Source organism: Amphibalanus amphitrite, unplaced genomic scaffold (genome assembly GCF_019059575.1).
Source record: "Amphibalanus amphitrite isolate SeventyFive unplaced genomic scaffold, NRLGWU_Aamphi_draft 000675F_arrow, whole genome shotgun sequence".
Lineage (NCBI taxonomy): Eukaryota > Metazoa > Arthropoda > Thecostraca > Balanomorpha > Balanidae > Amphibalanus > Amphibalanus amphitrite.
Genome location: NW_024882169.1, coordinates 257686 through 277425, shown reverse-complemented (window position 1 = coordinate 277425; position 19740 = coordinate 257686). Strand labels below are relative to the sequence as shown.

The window sequence follows — 19740 nt, the reverse complement described above, 5'->3', positions numbered from 1 at the left end:
CGTTGCACGTTCACCGCGTCACGGCGTGCGATGACCTCACCAATGCCGGGCCAGCCGAGCGCGCCGAGGGCGGGGGTGATGTGGTCGAATTTGCGGAGACCAGAGACGAGCCGTACAGCGAGATGGATGGTCCTCTGCAGCCGGTGCAGGCGGGATTTGGAGGCACCACCCCAGACTGACGAGCAGTACTGGAGGTGGGGGAAAACGTGGGTTTGAACGAGGATTTTAAGGATGTCAGGGGAGAGGTGATGGCGAATTTTGAACAGTGATATAAGGATTCCATTTGACCGCCGAACGATAGAGGATATATGTGGCTCCCAGCTCAGGGTTTGGTCGAGGAGAACACCCAGCACCTTGATGTGTTTTGTTGGCCGAATAGTTGCATCATCTACGTTAAGGGTGAAGTTTTTGACTTTATCAACTGAATTTTGAGTGCCAAGAAGAGTGAAGCAGGTCTTCTCTCCATTCATTTTTAAACTGTTTAAGCTAAACCAGCGTTGAAGTTGCTGAATGTTCTCCTCGGCCCGGGACTTCAGCACTTGGATGCCAGTGGGATTGGAGGGTGCTGAGTCCAGGATTTGGGTGTCATCCGCGTAGGATATGAGTCGGCCATGGGGGAGGAAGCAGGTAAGGTCGTTGACGAAGATGAGGAAGAGGATGGGACCCACGATGGACCCCTGGGGAACACCGTGGGAGAGTGGGAGGGCCGTTGAGGAGCGGATGAGTTGGGAACGGCCAGAGAGGTAGCTGCTGAACCAGCGGGATGAGATGCCATACCACTCGAGCTTGTTCAGAAGCATCGAGTGGTCGACACTGTCGAATGCCTTGCTCAGGTCGACTGACGTCACCGCGGCAACGTCACCACCGTCGACCCTGCGAGCCGCCCATTCGACAATGTCGAGTATGGCATCTTCAGTGGAGTGGGATGGGCGGTAGGCATACTGGGATGGGGAGAGGATGTGGTTAGTGATGAGGTAGGAGGTGAGCTGAGAGCACACAACCTTTTCAAGGATTTTGGAGAGAGATGGGAGGATGGATATGGGGCGGTAGTTGCCAGGCTGGTTGGGGTCACCGGATTTGTGGATTGGTGTGACGATGGCAACTTTCCATGCGTCAGGGAAGGTAAGGGTGGATATGGATGAGTTGATTAGGTGAAGGATGGGCGGACCGACTGCAGGGAGACAGCTTCTGATCGCAGCGATCGGAATGCCATCAACCCCAACAGCCCTCGACGCACTCAGCCGGCTGATGGTCAGAATCAGGTCTGGCAGCGTTATGCATTGAGGGGCGAAGGCGCTCGCACATACCCTGGGAGGCCGCGGGCCGGCAGCGGGGGTCTCGGTCCCCTGCGCGGCCCGCGCGGCCTCAGCTGCCACACGAGCGCCGACACCGGCAAAATACTCGTTGAGCTGGTCGGCGCTCAGCACATCACGGTCTGGTGGCTGTGCGCCTGCAGAGCCTCTCGCAGATAGGTTAGCACCAAATCGCTTAAGTCTATTCCAAAAATGTTTCGCATCACAGTGTAAAGACTCTGTTAAGTAGGACCTGCGCGCACGAGACAGAACTAGCTTCGCTCGGTTCCGGAGCCGCCTATAAACGTCATGATCAGTAACTGAGCGTGTGACGGCCCACGCTCGCCGCGCCTCGTCCCGCTCCGCCATGGCCGCTCGGACCGTCTCATCCCTCAGCCAGGGACAGGCAGGACGCCGCATGGTTCTCTGCACTACAGGACAATGCACATCGGCTACCGAGTTCCATATACGTACAAAAATCGCAAGTTTCTCGTTTACGTCAGCGGCAGTGTAAAAGGGTCCCCAGTTGGTTTGTAAAAGATCGGTAGAAAATGCTTGCCAGTTAACACGATGCCACGCGCGCGAGCTAACGCTAACAGGAGGACGACGCTGTCTAGGAGCTAAGGGCCTAATGACGATGGGGAAATGATCTGCAATGAGATGGGGCATGACAGAGACCTGCATGTCGGTAGAAGAGACGTTTGTTATGACTAGATCTAGAAGCGAGGGCACTGGGTGTGGGTGTGTCGGATCAGTAATAAGTTGAGACATATTAAGATCACGCAAAAGCGAGTTAAAATGAACAGAGTCAGCTGAATCACCGGATAAAAGGTTGACATTAAAATCACCGAGAATATATATAGGCTTCCCCGCTGCGAGCGCCATCTCAAACTGTCCGCGCAGAACATCACGCAGTCGGGCTGTCAGCGCCCCCGGTGGCCGGTAGATGGCGCCGACCACAACCTGAGCTCGGCCGGCACCACCGACTGACAGCCACAGAGCCTCCACGCCGGTGTCGCCGTCGCTGGAGTCGTGCAGTCGCGCCACCCGGAGATCCTCGGAGACAAGGACAGCGACGCCACCGCCTCGACGGCCTCCAGATCGGTCGCATCTGTGAATCCGGTAGCCAGGCACGAGGAGAACGCCGTCGAGAACATCATCCGTCAGCCAGCTCTCCGAAATACAGAGCACCTGCAGTCTCTCACTCTCTCAAGGACTCGGACACCAGACGTGAGGAAGACGTCGATTAGAGACCACAGCTGATCATACAGAGCTGCACCTCACAGTCCTTTATATATTCAGAATTTAGCACAAACATGAAACATCTTCAACGCAAAAATTGGATATTATATTTATACTTCATATAACGAGGAACAGGGATATTATGCATTATGTCCTAATATTCTTAGGTCCTAATATGCAGTCGCACCTCACAAGTTTCCTACATACGAGTACAGATGTCAGAAGCCCGCGCGTAATAGCCTAAAACACGGACTTGCCCAGCCATCTATGTATTCCTCCTCTGCCTCCCTCCATCGACTGACCTGGCGTCTCCGTGGCCCCTGTCGCGGTGACCGGGGCAGCCAGCGAGGCGGCGTGACGGCACACCTGGTGGGCCTCGCGCTGGGCCAGCTGACGCAGGCAGCTGATGGCGGCGCGACGCAGACTCAGCTGGTCACCGCACAGCGACATCTGAGAGAACAGGTCACAGGGGGCCACGGGGGAGGTCAGCTGAGATCACAGGGAGTCATAGGAGGTCGTATGGGGGGGTATGGGAGGTCACAGGGGTTATGGGAGGTTACATGGGGTTACGGGAGGTCAGATGGGGTTACGGGAGGTCACATGAGGTTAGGGAGGTCGTATGGGGGTTATGAGAGGTCACAATGGGGTTACGGGAGGTCACAGGGGGTTAGGGAGGTCCGTGGAGGTCTTCGCAGAGGTCACTTGGGTTCGCAGAGGCCACATCACAATTCACATGGGTCTTCGCATGGGTCAGCAGAGGTCACAGGAGTTCATGGGAGGCTTCAGAGGCCAAGAAATGTTGCGGAAGGTCAGGGAAGGTAGGATACATGACGTGAGGGGTCAGAAGATCAGGCCACAGATCAGTGTACATATACATATTAAAAGGTTTCAGGAGGCAGGACAGCGGTCAGAGGACCAGGGTAGGTAATAGTGGTTGATGTGGATGGACGCAGGCCACAAAGAAAGGGCCAGGATACGGGACAATCGCAGGTGTTACATAGGGTAAAGGGACATACCACAGGCGTCAGAATGTGTTGGACATATGGAACACGGGTCAGGGTAGATCAAAAGGGGGTCAGGAACAGCTATCTAAGAACTTTAAAAGGTCAGGCCGGGCCACAGGGGCCAGGGGGCCGTTAAGTCAGGCAGGTAGGTGAGACGGGTCGCCGTCAAAAGACCGTAATGGCTAGACGTTTGGTAGCTTACTAAGTCACGCTTACAAAATGCGAGCAACACGACTCATTTATTCATTGAGAAACGATAAATCACGCGGCTTTGAAGCGCGTAAATGTTTATGTGGTCCAGGTACGGAGCCACCTGCGAAAACGATCGCCCAACGTGGGGCTCGAACCCACGACCCTGGGATTAAGAGTCCCATGCTCTACCGACTGAGCTAGCCGGGCTTGACGCAGACAGACATACTAGTCAAACCGAGCGGAGAGCTGCAGTGAGGCCGCCAATGAGTCATTTCAAGGACAACACCGTCGAATACTCACACAGAGCGTTGGCACCAGTGTGGAGAGGTTCACGTGGCGCGGCGCGAACATGTGCAGCTGCTGGAGGCAGGCCATGGCGGCCGCGCGCACCTGGCCGTCACTGTGGTCCAGCATCACGGCACAGGCGCAGAGCAGCGACGAGCGGGCCGCCGCGATCGAGTTACTGTTACCTGAGGCAAGGGGAGGGGGGGGGGTTAGCGGCCAAAAGTGTCACAAAGATACAGCTGCAAGCTATACAGCAGGGGTGGACAAACGTGCCGAGTTGGGGTAGCACGGGAGCAGCAAATCCCCCGCCGCCCTAGCGGTGACCTTGACCTCCGCCGTCTGTTGCGGCTCCGAAGCCAAGCCGGCATGGCATTGGGAAAGCTCGTGCTACCCCAACTCGGCACAATTATCCACCCCTGCTATACAGTACACGTCACGTAGTGTAATGCAACCAAGGAGTGTAGGAAATTCACCAGATACCCATTCTATGTAATGTGGTTCTTCAAAAGGCAGATAAATCACCCAGCAATACAGGCATGTAAATTCCATATTATATGAAGCTGTAATTACCCAAGCAAATAGTATGCTGCACCATCCCCATTTGCAACTAAGTGATCATCTGTCACATGTTATCGTGTGACGTAAGTTCACGCACGACCCATTCATCAATTTCATCCCTGCCCAAACACTATCGTTCAGCTTCCCCAGTGCACCAGCGCCCCACAACTGACTTTCCCCACTCCCGTTACTTACCCTGCAATTCTGGTCCCACAGTCGTGATGAGCGCCGCCAGACACATGCCCACACACTGGTGTACGTCAGCGTGCGCCGCGGGCACCTCGAGCAGCAGGCGGAGCGCCAGAGCCAGAGTGGGCTCCACGTATGTACGGAACATGGGGCCGCCCGACTCGGCGATCAGCGCCAGCGCGTGCAGCGCCCACACCTGGTGGAGAGACAATCAGCGGTTGCCAAGTGAATACACACAGGGGATCTTATGAACAGGCCGGTAAACGCCCACAACTTCACAGCTAGGATGATGGAGAGCGTTGCTGGTTAGTTCAGCATAGGTGGTCACAACATATAGACAGGGGCAGGGGAGCGGCCACAGCTGACCACGATAATATGCCTGAGTCATCCAATATAAGCACATAACCAGCATAATGACTGAAAAAAAACTAGCGACACAAAGTGTAAGTGACCCAAAAAGTGAGTAGGCGACACAAAAAGTGAGTGAGTAAAACGACCCCACACACGAACCCACCACAGACGTGGAGCGACATCGGATAACATACCTGGACGACGGGCGAAGCCATGTCCTGTCCGAGCGCCAGCAGGATGCTGACGCTGGTGGTCAGGTGCTGGCTGCTGCCCATGCTGCCCACGTAGCGGTGCAGGCAGCCCAGCGCCAGAGAGTGGCCTGAGGGTGGACATAGAGGTCAGGTCATGGGTTAGACACTAGACAGAGGTTAGAGCGAGATAAGAATGGACAGTGAGGTCACATACTCCTCTTCGGTAACAGGAGCGTACTGCTTCAACGGAGCATACCCCAGCTCAGCGTAATACAGCTGCACAGAAAATAGGGCACCGCAACACGATAAGCAAGCATCACGCATGATCCTATGTGAGCAAAAAGACCACCTTGAGGCTCCCAGCTCCATGGCGACTCTGGGTAACGTAGCAAAACCTATAGCCTGTCACCCCCTTTCCAGTGGCCCCTATGAAGATATCACCCCCTCCCCTTAGACTGACCGGTGCGACTGATGACATCCCGCGCCGACTTCAGCCGGTCGAAGCTGTTCTGGGCCATCTCGGCGATGAAGCGCGGGTCGCCCACCACCTGGGCCATTCGACCCAGAGCCTCTCCGGCGGCGCAGCGCAGCGTCGGGTTCGAGTTGGTCAGCGCGCCCTGCCCAGACGGAGATTACAGATTACAGATTACAGATATATTCAGACAAGGTCCTCTCAATAGTGAGGCTTTTCACATGTCCACGTCATGATAGTGTGATACAAAACGAGGAACAGTGTGCAGCACGCATAATTCTCACACACGCACCCATACATGCTATTGCTCATGTCTGTTGCTTAGACAGCAGCACCTTTCGGATGTTCGCCCGGTACGACAATGTCCCTGGTTCTACTCCAAGTTCGTTCATACGAGTCACACCTCGGTAGCACAATCTACGTCTTCCCGACTCCGTTCGAATGAAGGGGAGGGTGAGGTAGCTGGCCTGCCTAGTGTTGTGCCGGTGCCGCTGGCTAGCCCGCTGCCCCAGCGTACCTTTGAGGTACTCCGGCTGCTCCGACACAAAGATACGCTCGACAGCACTCACTGTGTGGTATGTTACCAAATCCTTGGCAGTCAACCACTTCAGCTGCTTGATGACAGCCGCCACGCTATCACGTCGTCGCCGACCGGACACAACGCGTGCACAAAAGTTTATAACTTTTTGCAGCCGTCCTAACTGCACCTCACCACACGAGCCGTACACCGACAGACAGTACCGTAGCACAGATACAACCAGGGCTTCAACTATCGGCTTCAGTGCTGACCGCGGTATAACGTGACGAGCGTGCAGTAGCGCTGTCAGCATCCCGGTACATTTCCGCGCCACACCGTCTACATGGGACACAAAGCTGAGGTGACGGTCGATCGTCACTCCTAGATTTTTAACAGTTTCTGACTCTGTAATGGTGGTAGAGCAGAAAGTCAGCGTGACAGGCGGCAAATTGCGAAGCATCGCTGGGGTACCGATCACAAGCATCTGTGTTTTCGCAGCATTAAGTCTCATTCCATTGTGGCAGAACCACTGATACATTCGACCCAGTGCATCCTCCATACGCGCGGTCAACAGATTCAAGTCGCTCTTCTTGCCAGTAACCATCAGCTGGGTGTCATCAGCATACTGGACTACCGTGACGTCATCGGGAACACACAGACACAGATCGTTTGAGTACAGCATGTACATGAGACAACTCAGGGCGCCGCCTTGGTATACGCCAATCGCGTTAGCCTTGCTGTCCGACAGCAGTGTCGAACCGTCCGCGCACCTCACTTGGACCTGCTGCGAGTGGTGAGCCAAATAGGCACGGAACCATGTGGTTTCGATACCGTACACAGACAATTTGTCGAGAAGTGTAACATGAGGAACAACATCAAAACATTTTGAGAGGTCTAGTAGTACCAAGATACAAATGTTACCATTGTCCATTGCCTGAAGAGCATGATCAGTAAAGACGTGAAGCGCGGTTTCCGTTGAACGTTGTTTTCTATAACCGTGTTGGGCGTCCGAGAGAAGGAAATTTTCTTCGAGATAAGAGACCAACTGTTTTTGCACGACACGTTCAACTAATTTCATAATCGCAGGCAGGATGGAGATGGGACGCGTGTCGGACGGCTCGGTAGCCCTCGTTCCTTTCGGAATTGGGGTAACCAGAGCGTGTTTCCAGTCCTGCGGTACTACTCCGTTAGAAAGGCTGGAGTTCACAACATCCAAAACCGCATGGCCAATCCCGGGAAAGAACTTCTGTAACATGCGCACACTGATACCGTCCTTGCCAGTCGACATAGATGGTTTCATCGACAGCAATGTGGCATAAAGAGTGTCCAAATCGGTAGGTTGCACCTCAAACGCACACGTCAAAACTCTCGGGAGTCGCGTGGGCACGCGTACAGTAGCGGCGGGGACACTGGCTGCAGTGGAAGGACCGATCGCAACATAATAATCATTCAATGCATTCGGCGTGATTCTCGGTATCTCGCAGGACTGCTGCTTCCTGCCCACGACCGGCCGCAGCACTCGCCACAGCCCGCCCCGGTCACCGCGGCTGATAGCACCAGCATACCGCGCGCGGGTCTCGTTCCGCACGGCAGCGCGGTACAGCCGGTTCACCCGTTTGTACTCGGCTCGATCGCCCCGAGCTAAGGCCGCGCGGCGGGACTGCAGCAGCTGCTGGGTCTCGGCTGACACGGGCGGCGCAGTCACCTGCCTATCACGGACGCGTTTGAGCGGTGCGACAGCATCCAATCGTTCAACGAACGTGTCACGGAAAACGCTCCACTTACGCTCAGTCGAGTCCGAGAAATACACAGGAGACCAATCGGTATCAGCAAGCTGCTGATTAAACGAGTTTGTATCTATCCTGCTGATAGGGCGTCGGTACACACTGGATTCCCGGCGTGGCGCCGCACGACTCTCACGAGTGACCATAACACGAGTGAAGTCATGCGGACCTCCGTAGTGACACCTGGTGACACCGACACGTCTGATCAACTCCGGACGGTTAGTAATGACGACATCTAGCAGAGACCCGGCCGGACGATAAGTAGCTCGACACTGGTTGGTGATGTGGAGTCCATAGGTGGTACAGAGTCTAATCAGGGGGTTGGTGTCACTAGTCTTCGCCTTAAAGGAAATAGTTCACTTTCCTGAAATTAGTATTTTGCTATGGATTTATGTTTTTTTATGCTCAAAATGATCAGAAAATAAAACAAAACGTTTTTGTAAAAAGGATTATTTTCTACATTTTAGTATCAGAAGAACTATATTCTATATAAAATAATGTTTGACGCGGAAGCTTATTACGCGTTGACCAATCATATTGCGTAGGACAAACCCATCGGCTGTAAGCAGCATTCTGATTGGCTGACGATGACGTGACTGCATTCCTCAGCAAGGCACGCATTCCTCTGCAAGGCACTCTTTTCGGAACGAAAAATGTAATATCTTCGTCTAGGGTGATCGTTGGGCCGTAAAAGCTTCTGATTTGTGCTAGTCTCAGCGCAAGCAACAAAACTGCTATTCCAGTTCCAAACCCCATGTCAAAAGTGAACTATTTCCTTTAAGTAGACAGCAGTTGAGGTCGCCTCCGAGGATAAGTGTTGCTCGTGGGAAGTTGGCGACCATATGCTGAAGCTGGCACTCCAGGTCGTCCAGGTCGGTCGCGAGCTGACGCGCGGTGTTGTGCGGCACTCGATATGCCGACGCGACCAGCACCGACTGGTGCTTGCTGGTCCGCACCATCACCCAAACAATCTCCAGGCTGGAGCCGGCCACGCCCGTCACAGGTGTCGGGAGCAGCTCGCAGCTCAGGCTGTCACGGACCAGCACGGCCACACCGCCCCTCCCTCTGGGCAGGCTGGAGGTGGCCGGCCTGTCCCGTCTAAACAGCCTATAGCCGCTCACACCGACTAGCCGGTCAGGCACGGGCGGCGCCAGCCAGGTCTCACAGAGCGCCAGAACGTCAAAGCCGTAGGTATCATGAATGTCATTCCGAAGGTCGTGTAGCTTGGGTTTGTAGGACTGAATGTTGAGTTGTCCTATGATGAGTTGATCCGACCCAGCGTCACCGTGACGGCGCCAGTTGGCGCCTCCCCGCCTGCCCCGCTGCCTGGATGCGCCCCTGCCGCCGCGGCGCGTGCCGTCAGCCGGCGCGGCCGCGCTAACCGGCTGGTTGACAGGTCTTGCCCTGGGGCGCTGAGGGGACGCTCGGTCGGCCGGCCGGCTCGGCCCGGCGGTGGCGGTGGCAGCGGCGGCGGGCTGGCCCGGTCGACGGGGCCACGGGGATCTGGCTGGCTGGGCGGCGTGCAAGATGACATGCAAAGCATGCAGGATCAGCAACGCCCTGATGATAAGCGCTGCCGATCCCGGTGTAGGAGCCATGACGCTGGTTCAATCAATGACCGATCCAATCGTTGCTGGAGAGCGAGGTCAGAGGTCACAGAGGACAGAGTTTAAAGGTCACAGAAAGGGTCACAGGTCACATGTAACGGGAGACGAGTCCTGAAGAGCCACAAGTCAACGGTGAGGTCACAGACCGTCGGAACTATAAGTCACAGATCATCATGGGTCCAAGACCATCAGGTTACCAGGTAACCATCAGGTTATGTATAATGACACATTGTAACCAAACGTAGTTCGCAGGGCACAACTACAAACAAGCTAACCCAAACAAGAACACACCCTCCCTCCGCCCGAAACGGGACACCGCCTCACCAGTATGAGCTGCGTGGCCGAGTTTTTGACGTTGTCGTCCCCGAACGTGGCTTTTGCCTCGGCCAGTCCGCGGAGACCGCTCAGCACAGCCGAGAAAATGTTGGTCTGGATCGCCTCCTGACGGATACCCTTGGCCTGGCGACGAGAGGTCAATGAAGGTCAACGAAGTCAACAAAGATCATACACTGGGAGGCCAAGAAAGACCATCACACATCACTGAATTCATACAAACAGTAAAGCGTCTGAGGGCTCAATGAAGCCAGTAGATGATCAATGATTGGCTGCATATATTTAGCCAGTTACCTACTCCGCATTTCTGTCTAAAGATCTCGAATACACAACACAAAGTTCAGCTCTGTGAGGCAAACCGTTGCTTGTCGTCTTCCGCGCACGCCGAGGATGCCTCACCTGTTTGATGCACTCGGCGAAGTGGTTGAGCATCTGCAGGCGGTGCTTGTTGGCCACCCTCGGGAACACGAGGCCGAACAGGGTGACGGACTGATCTATGACGGCCACACCGAGCGGCAGCGGGCCCGGCACCGACCGCAACTGTCAACAGCAGGAATAGAACAGGTTACACTAAGAAACCCAGCTGCTGCCATCCTTCAGCCGGCATTCTGTTTCACAGCTACCCAACAGTTCATCAATAACAAAAACCTCGCTGGGGTCAGCTGTTTTGTTTCTCGTTCCTGTTGCTTGTAGTTCTGTTCAATAACTTGTTATAATTCTGTTGACTGACCTGCTGCCTGGCGCGGTATAGACAGGTGGAGTCGTGCTCCAGAGCCCCCGAGCCGGAGGCGCTGTTGGTCTGCAGCTGTAAGGTCAGGACAGAAAGAGGCACATCAGTACGTCAGTAACCAGCATATCGATTGACCAACCGGGGAGAGCTAGGACCCCCTGAGACAAGCACTCACACATTAGCTTGAAATGAAGGCAATAAATGACAAAAAACTGAGCTGCATTCGCAAGAAAATCGCCCAGCCAAATGCAGTCCGGAGATTCTTTAATTCCTCGAAGATCAAATAGAACCCACACCATCCTAATTTATCTAGCCACCCTCACACCTGCTGAACTCACGGCATTTCCTGCCCTTCCTCCTGTTCTGTGTTCCATCTCTCCCCCTCAATCCCGTCCACCCCTATCTTCACCTGATCCTCGACACTGCGCTGGTCGGTGTCCTCGAGCCACGAGCCGAGTATGACCGACTCGTCTGCGTGGCAGAGTAGCCGGAGCAGCGAGGTGGTCGTGTTGGCCGGGTTATCGGCCAGCGTGAACTCGGCCACCAGCAGACGCAGTAGGTGCGTGTGGGTGCCTGAGGAGAAACAGTCGTTCAGAAGTTACGAACACGTTTTGAATAGGCGGGGAGCATAATGTCATGGATGCGCTTGAACAGGTAGCTGCTCGAGATACATCGGATCGAGGCTATAATTAAACGCCATACATCAGAAGCTAGTAAATGGCGGCACAATGTGTACGAAGTAGAAGAAACAAGCAAACAATGAACGCTCCCAACGCAACAAACGTTATTCACGACACAATGCTCAAAGTTCCATCTCAGTGCAGCGGGAAACCAGTTCAACTACATGGAGGTCAGGAATGGATTGATTACCAGCCCCGATGCAGCCCACAGCCTCCTACCTTCCAGTGCAGCGGCGGGTAGCAGGGAGAGGGTTTCGTACAGTCTGAGCCGAACCATGGCCATGGCGGCCTTCAGGTGCTGACCGTACGACTTGACCACCGTCGACAGACTGGAAGAGGAGGAAGGGTCAGAGTTGACTGAAGGGGCGGACACACGGACCCGATACAGCTTGCCGTAGAACCGTAGAACAATCAGACTTGCGGGGGATCGACCCGCGCCCTGTTCAATTGTCTGCGGCGGCCGCGGCAAAAGGCGGGGTTTACCTTATAGCGACACAGACGGCGGGTCGACTGCAGGAGCCGCGGCGGCCGCAAACACTTGAACTGCAGAGCCCAGGACCATATTTGCCCCTCATCAATCACCTTACCATCCAGCTCCAATATTACTTTGCAATCTATGACATTATCCCTCAGTCTCTTTCTTTCATTTATCCTCCCTTTCTTTTTCCTCCTTCCTTCTTCAGCTTCTCTATCTCCCTCTTCCTTCCCTTCTGCCCCTTCCCTGCCACATCACCTCACCCACCTGTTCAGCATGGTGATGGCGGCCTCCAGGGGGACCAGCAGCCGTCGGACCTGGTCCTCAGTGACCAGCTCCGGACAGTGCTGCAGTAGACTCTGCATGGCTGCCAGAGCGCCCGCACGGCCCTCCAGCGTTACCTGAGGGCGACAAGAAGGGGGGGGGGGGCGCTGTAGTAATGACAGGTAGAACAGAGATTGATTTGATGATTTGATGAGTGGTTGAAGGGGAATGGGATGGAAAATGATATGTAATGAGAAAAGACACAAAAAAAAACGAGCAACATGCGAAAAGTAAGGGAACGGATAAAACAACTATTTAGAATGTTGACTAAGAGAAGCGCTACCCTACCACCTCATGAACACATGAACAGTTCAACCAGGAGCTGCAGACAAGTCGTCACTGTTTATAGCTATTCCACAGCTGAACATGTGCCTTTCAGTTGGTCACCCGTCCCCCTTCCTCCAGTGACCGTTTCAGCCTGGTCCGTCCGTCCGTTCGTCCGTCCCTTACCTGCCAGGTGAAGGCGTCGCCGCGCGCCTTCTCCGAGTCCAGCTCCTTGCTGCTGCGGGGGAAGGCGTTCCGCCAGAGCAGCAGCATCCGCGGCAGCAGGCCTGCCGGCATCGCCACCGTCACGGGACTGGGAGGGGTGGCATGGCGTAGCGGTGGCGGGGAGGCGGTTGCATGCCAAAGGGTTGGGGAAGCACCAAGTCAGGACCAATTATTATGTTCACAACTTCACTGGCTGTGCTCAATGACGATTGATGATCGTGCCCGATCATTATTTTTTAGTTGTATTTTACCACAAGGTATATTTCGATGACACATTAGACACTACCACTCATATTCCGTCAGTGCTTTGGTTTTGCACCAAATATTTCGCCCCATGGAACCTCGAAGTCGCTTGGGGCTAGCTTTCTCCCATTCTCGATGAGCTGGCCAAACACGCTGGATTTTGATGAAGAAGCCGGTGGAGCTACTTCGCCGTCTACGGCTGAGTCAGACTCTTCTGCCTGGCCAGGCGTCCGTCCTGCGACGCACCCAACGTGATGGGGACCAGTGTCAGGAGGGGCTGTGGCGAGGATAGCGGCGGAGTTTCCCCGGATGATCGCTATGGAGACTCTTTGCAGAAGCCAGGACACTTCTCTGGGGTCCTTAGTCGCCGCAGAAATCCGGCCGCCGATATCCCGGAGCAGCTTTGACCCTGCTTCTCCGACTACGCCGGTAGTCTCCACTGCTACTGGAGTGAAGATGTAGCGGTCTGCGAGACTGGCGTAGCGCATGCGCTTCAGGTTCTCGGCGACGGCTGCAGCTGCGCCGGGATCCACTGCACACTTCACCACGTGTGACTCAGCAAACGTGTCAACGCACGTGGCGTCCCATGTGAGGCTTCGACCGGCACTGAAGGGGAACGTTGTCAGCCCGTCGGGGCGCCTTCCATCTCCTCTGTCTAGCCCCACAGGTTCTAAAATCGATGGTACGCCCGCACTCGCCAGTGCTCGTTTAATGACGTCATTTAGGGCTGCGTGCCGTGGGAAGCGACCGGCGCTCTTCTTGCATGATAGGCCGTGGTGTCCCAGCCTGTCCACAGAGCATCCACATAGCTTGCATTGGTGGGGCTCACAGATGGGCAGGCCTAGTCGAAGGGCTACCGCTATACGAATCGTCTCATCATCAATAAACAGTCCCAGGCTGGGGATTGGAGGTGCTTGCAGCCAGGCTGCAGTATGCGGCATACAAGCAGCACCGAGACGAGCGCGATGTATCTGATTGGCTCCGGCGATCAGGCGGTTAGCGGTGACAGTTGACGCGATGTCGTCCCAGGTCTTTTGGAGGCTGGCCGCCGGGCGTTCTGGAACAGTCTCGATGCCAGTTGCAGCCATGAACTGCTCCGTGGCTGGTTGCAGTGCCGCTGGCTCAGGGCCCGTGAAGGTTGAAGGGCAGATAGATAGGACCAGCGGTGCTGCAGCGGTGAGAGACGACAAGTAGCAGGGCAGAGCGAGAGCGTGCACGGAGCGCACGCCGAGCCCGCCATGCCTCTGGGGCAGTGCAGCCTGCTCCCAGGCCTCGTCTGTCAGTGCCACGTTACCAACTTCCTGGAGCGTGAGGCGAACTGTGCTGTCGATTTGGGATAGCTCTGCAGGCTCCCGATAGGATGGCGATGAACGTAGGAGGTATTGTACTCGCGGGGCAGCTACGTACTTCGATAAGAAGAACAGAGCTGTGTGCCGATCGAGGAGGCGGAGTCGACTGCACAGCTGATAGTCGTGTGGGCTGATCTGACGGAGTCGCCAAGCCCAGCCTCGTGTAGCGGTGAGCCGAGCAGTGTGAGCTGTTCAGGAGGGGTGGTTTTGATGCCGGCGAGGACTGACGAGATGGTGCTGATGACGCTCTGGCCTTCGGCTGGAGTGCCACCGATGGTGGTTAGCTCGCACTTTGATTTGTTTAGTTCTAGGCCGAGCTTTGGAAGTTCGGTACATAGGGTTCTAAGGTCTTCCTTCACTGTTTCCACTGGTCCTGCAATTGTGGCATCATCTAGGTACCATAAGTTCAATGGAGACTTCAGGGATCGCGCGCAGCCATCTACCACCAAAGCGAAGAAGGCTGGACCCAGTGGATCACCCTGTTGGACTCCACAGCTGGACATGATGACGTTATCTCCGAAGTGGAGCGGCGATGGAGCGCAGTAGGCTTGATAGGCAAGCGGGTATACCTCTGGGCAACGAGTTCGTACCGCATTCAGAATCTGGTCTCTTCTGACCGTGTTGGAGGCATTGGATATGTCCACTTTGATAACCGCTGTCGGGACTGACACATCAGAAGTGAGCACCTCACGGGTGGCGTGGACAGCCGCCTCGCAGCGGAGGGGTGTGCCAACACCCAGCTGAACTGGTCTCAGCTCTGGGCCGATGATGCTGGCCATGTGATGGGCTGCCATGCGACTAGCTAGTCGGCGGTAGACGCTCCCGATAGCTATGGGTCTCAGCCCTCCATCCTTCTTCCTTAGGGCGCAGAGTGTGGCTCCGAAGAAGCTGTCCCGGGCATGATCCGGTACAGCACCTCTGAGGGTCATGTTGATAAGATTCGTGATGGATTTTAGGAGCCGTCTTCCTGGCTCAGTGGCTTCTGCCGAGGTGAGCTGCTTTAGTTGCATGGGCCGTATTCCGTCCAGACCGGCTGCAGATCCCGGTGGCATGGTCCTGATGGCAGCCTGAATCTACTCCTCGGTGACGGTGAGGATAGGCAAGTCCGACGTGTTGGGTGCAGGAGGGAGGACCTCGTCGGCGGGCACTGGTGGATGTTTCTGTTGCAGAACACTCAAGACCTCGGGAGAAGCCTGAGTGAACTCTTCGGTAGACGTAAGGATGCGGAGAGCGCCTTTGATGTCTTTATCTGCGCATTTCCCATGGACTCTGCGAGCAACCGAATCATCACCGGTCTCGCGACCAGGCAGAGTTGACGTCACAGATGTCAGCCGTGCAGGTGGAGGACACGAATGGTGGTTAGCGTTGATGTCATTGATTTGCTGCTTGATAGCGCTGACGATGGAAGACCGTCTGCCCTTGTTGGGTGCTCGAAGAACCACGAAAGCGAAAGACAGGAATCGCGACCATGTTTCAAGGCTGGATTCTGAGAGAGCTGTGTCTATGATGGAGGATAGGGCATCTGCGACAGAGGCACGAGTTGCCTTGGGAATCCGCTTCACGACAGGACAAGAATCACGCAGTTTTGCCAGTCTTGAATGTAGTTTACCCTATGACCTAACCGGTAACCTATTCAGTCTATTCCCTTCAGACCAAAATAAGACCGAACTTGGATCCCATCAACACCCTTACCTCCATTTCAAAGCCCACAATGTGTTGTGTTTCTGCACTTCTTTTCCGCCATTTAACTATGACTATCACCCTTTCTGTAACCTGTGACCTGTGACCTCTGACCACGGGGTGTCCCAGCGCGGCGTGGTGACGGCTCCTATGAGCAGCCAGCCCTAACCCTGATCCCACTCCCTTTCCATGACCTCTCACCTCTGACGACTGGATGTCCCAGTGTGGAGACGGCTCCGATGAGCAGCCAGCCGGCCTGGGTCCGCGGCAGCGACAGCCGGGAGTTCTGTGCAGCACTCCGCAGCAGGTCCTCAGCGACGTTAAATATCACCTAAGAGGGGCGGGTGGGCGTTATTGGAGACACAGAGTCATACAGGTACCAGCATCTTATACTCGTACACACCAGCGGGTCATATGCAGCACAGACCTGAGTGCCCACTGGGTCATGCGTAGACATCCAGAGCTCATAAGCCGTTCGGTAAGACAAGCTCTTCAGGGAGCCCGAACTCAATTATTGCTAACCACCCTCCTGCCTAAAACTGCCATTGATTTTGCTCGAGTAGGTATGAATAAATGGGACATTTTTATTTTATCTAAGGTACTGACCTTTCCCTTGCAGTGCGGCACCCCCAGCGGCGAGAGGTGAACGGCGCCCAGCAGGGCGGCCAGCGCCGCTGTGTAGCCCGACACGGCCTCCGGCGAGTTGCGCAGACTGTCCAGACGGTCCGTGCATCTGGAAAACCGACACAGACAAAGTTAACTTTCAATACTAATAAAAACAAATCAGGACCAAATCACCGACCTTGCACCGTACGAAAAGTTCTCAGTTATCTAGCGGGAAACGGCCCGAGCAGAGCTGATGTTAATTCATCTGCAATCTGCCATATATTATGGAAATCATGATATTGAACTGACCACACGACACCATCACTAACAACTTCATCGTACATACACCAGATGCTCCTGACACCCTTTGTGCAATCTGCTTTGAGCATACACCCATAAGGACTATGACTATGAACTACCATCTCAGCAGAACAGTGCGGCACCACTGACCTGTCGATGAGCGGCGTGAGGTGGGACGGTACGGCGATACAGATGCAGCGCAGACACCAGGCGGCGGCGAACCGCGCCGCCTGACTCGGGTGGGTGAGGACAGACACCACCGCGTCCAACAGGTCTGTACAGAGAGAGGAGACGCCCGTCAGTGAGGGTGTGATACGATGGCGGCGAACCGGATCGCCTGCCTCGGGCGGGTCAGGACCGAGGTTACTGCTCCAACAGATCTGAGACAGCGCTATACCAGTACGGACTTGGTTGTTTTGTGCCAGTCTCTTGGCCATTCTTTGAGGACGGCAATTATCAACCAAGCCAAGCCCTTCACTCCCATTTCAACCACGAACCGCCGCCCCTCGCTTCCCCCTCTTTCCGGATTATCCGATCGGAATTACTCACTGACAGTGTTGTCGCTGATGAGGTTGCCGGCGGCCGTGCCCAGTCCCTGCACCAGGCCACCGAGCTGCTGCAGCGCGCACACGATCGCCTGGTGGCTGTTGTGCTCCGGAGACTCGCGAGATGCCTCCGCGGCCAGGTCTGGGCGGGATAGAGACAATACTTTTGTGAGCAGGTGCACAGACAGAACGAATATCGGGTATACAGGCTCAGGTACAGAAACATACACATTCATATAAACTCAGATCAAATATCAGCAAAATAAAACGATGCGCTGACTGCAGTAGTTCCCAACGATATTCGGTTACGTAATTGAAGCAAGATTACTTTGTGGGAAGTATTTGCCAAAAATGCAGGGAAATCACTCTGAAAAACATCTAAAATAATTTTACACACTACAGTCAGTTATTCCTACAGAGCCCAAGTATGACTCGGACATGAACACATAAGCAATTAATATCTACACAAACCTCAAACCGTCCTCTCCCGTCATGGCCTCTGTCATCACCAACACCTTGTAAAATGTCATCACTCATCACCACTCACCGATGTTGACTTGTCTGCTGACAACGGCCACCAGCTCTTTACAGGCGGCGAACTGAGTCTTCTCACCCAGCATCCTGCCCAGTGTCGAGTGAAGGATGTACAGCACGCACTTCCGCACGTACACAGAGTCCACGTGGGTGACGGCCGCCTGAGGGAGACGAAGCAGGAGAGAGGGTCGCAGGTCAATGGGCGGCGATCGCAGTGGTGGTGGAGAGAAAACGACTCGAGATGCTAAAAGATCGTCTGCTGCAGTTGATCTGACTGTTCATTGTTCATTTGTCTGCGTTTATCCTATTGATGAGCTTTGGTGCGCTTAGTTAGTTTTATCTTTACTCTACATTATTAAAGGTAGTGTGCCAGCTTTCCTGGACCGTATGGAGTTAATGGCCCAGAATGATAAGGAGAACCGGATTTTTAGAACTTATCCATACCTTCAAAACTCATGGAAACGTCTTAAATTCTTCAAATTTTGAGTACCCCAGTGCGAAATTCGCCCCGACGGGTTGTCGGTCGTACCCCAACCACATTTCACACCACTATGAACAATAAATGCACACACTGAAATCGCTATTACCGATATGCTCATCCAATCAAGTTTCGATAAACCCGTTCATCATCATCTCCTGCGGTTTCGAACACGCCTGTTAGGTGGTGCGGTAGACCGCGCCCAAAGCCAGGGCCCCGGTAACGTGAGGTAGCCGAGTCGGGGCAGCGTGCGTTGACCCAAGCCGGGGCCGCGCGTCCTCCCGGTGTCATGTGATAGCTCGGGGCTGCCCGCGGGGATGCGGTAGACCGCGCCCAAAGCTGCGGCCCCGGCTTGGATCAGCGCACGCTGCCCCGACTCGGCTACCTCACGTTACCGGGGCCCTGGCTTTGGGCGCGGCTTCTGCTCATACTTTGTGGTGCGGTGGTGGTGCGTCGGGCCGCGCGCTCTGACTTCGGCCAAGAAAAATGCGTCAGCTGATCATTGTCATTTCTGCCACTTGCGTGTGGTGAAATGGGGTCATAACTTAAGAGACGGCTTTTTCATATCAATTATTTTACATAAAATCATATTTCAAACCATAAATAATTTCGACAGCCAAATAAAAGAAACAATACCAATACAGGCTTACAGTTTAAGGCAAGACATTGTGTTGTCTACGATTAGACAGCTGATAACTCATTCCCGTACGTCGTAACTCTATAATGACCTTTGCTTATTGTCACATGTGCGCCGCATTCGCGATTGTTGCCGACGCCTGTTTGCAGGTCAGCCCACTACAGTTGTTATACATATCGAAAAACCGATAAACTTTTAGGCGAAAAAGGCACTATTCCAGGCCCATTTTTGATTTTTTTTTGCGATATTATGTAAAAACAGAAGCTTCTTATCCTAGGAAAAATAAAATGGGAAAATCTTTCAAAGGTGGCACACTACCTTTAAACCGGCCAGTCAGAATAAGTTAGTCTATTAGACCTCAGTATACCTCTGGCTTCGGTATAGAGGTCCATGCCCAGTCAGTAGTACATACAGCCACGCAGCCGACTGTATAACCTCCAGCCGCTGAGCTGGGCGCGGGAGTTTCACCGTACCACCCGGCTGCAGCTGTAACACTGTAAGAACTGACCCGCGGGCTGGCGGCCAGCTCCAGGATGTGTCCGATGAAGGTGGCCAGGTGACGCTCCAGCCACAGACCTCCCAGCGTGTCCACCAGGACAACGTACGACTGCGGACACAGGACACACGTCAGAGGTCAGAGACCTACAGCCATA

General features: G+C 54.5%; 1 protein-coding gene and 1 non-coding gene across 3 annotated transcripts in view; both read right to left on the bottom strand.

Annotated features, from left to right (window-relative positions):
* The window catches only part of LOC122364417 (HEAT repeat-containing protein 5B-like), an 89236-nt gene that overhangs the window by 15682 nt on the left and 53814 nt on the right, over positions 1-19740 (bottom strand). For both annotated transcript variants that reach the window (XM_043334764.1, XM_043334766.1), the window contains exons 9-26: positions 19596-19694; positions 17986-18133; positions 17443-17580; positions 17044-17167; positions 16594-16720; positions 16189-16318; positions 12677-12777; positions 12170-12303; positions 11647-11756; positions 11157-11320; positions 10748-10822; positions 10417-10557; positions 10009-10143; positions 5765-5921; positions 5308-5432; positions 4769-4958; positions 4031-4200; positions 2837-2984 (exon numbers count right to left, since the gene is read on the bottom strand). In XM_043334764.1, the coding sequence (XP_043190699.1) occupies positions 2837-2984; positions 4031-4200; positions 4769-4958; positions 5308-5432; positions 5765-5921; positions 10009-10143; positions 10417-10557; positions 10748-10822; positions 11157-11320; positions 11647-11756; positions 12170-12303; positions 12677-12777; positions 16189-16318; positions 16594-16720; positions 17044-17167; positions 17443-17580; positions 17986-18133; positions 19596-19694 (2416 nt within the window). The remainder of the gene's footprint in view (positions 1-2836; positions 2985-4030; positions 4201-4768; positions 4959-5307; positions 5433-5764; positions 5922-10008; positions 10144-10416; positions 10558-10747; positions 10823-11156; positions 11321-11646; positions 11757-12169; positions 12304-12676; positions 12778-16188; positions 16319-16593; positions 16721-17043; positions 17168-17442; positions 17581-17985; positions 18134-19595; positions 19695-19740) is intronic.
* On the bottom strand, positions 3865-3937 carry Trnak-cuu. Its single transcript has one exon. It is a non-coding gene; the product is annotated as a tRNA-Lys (tRNA).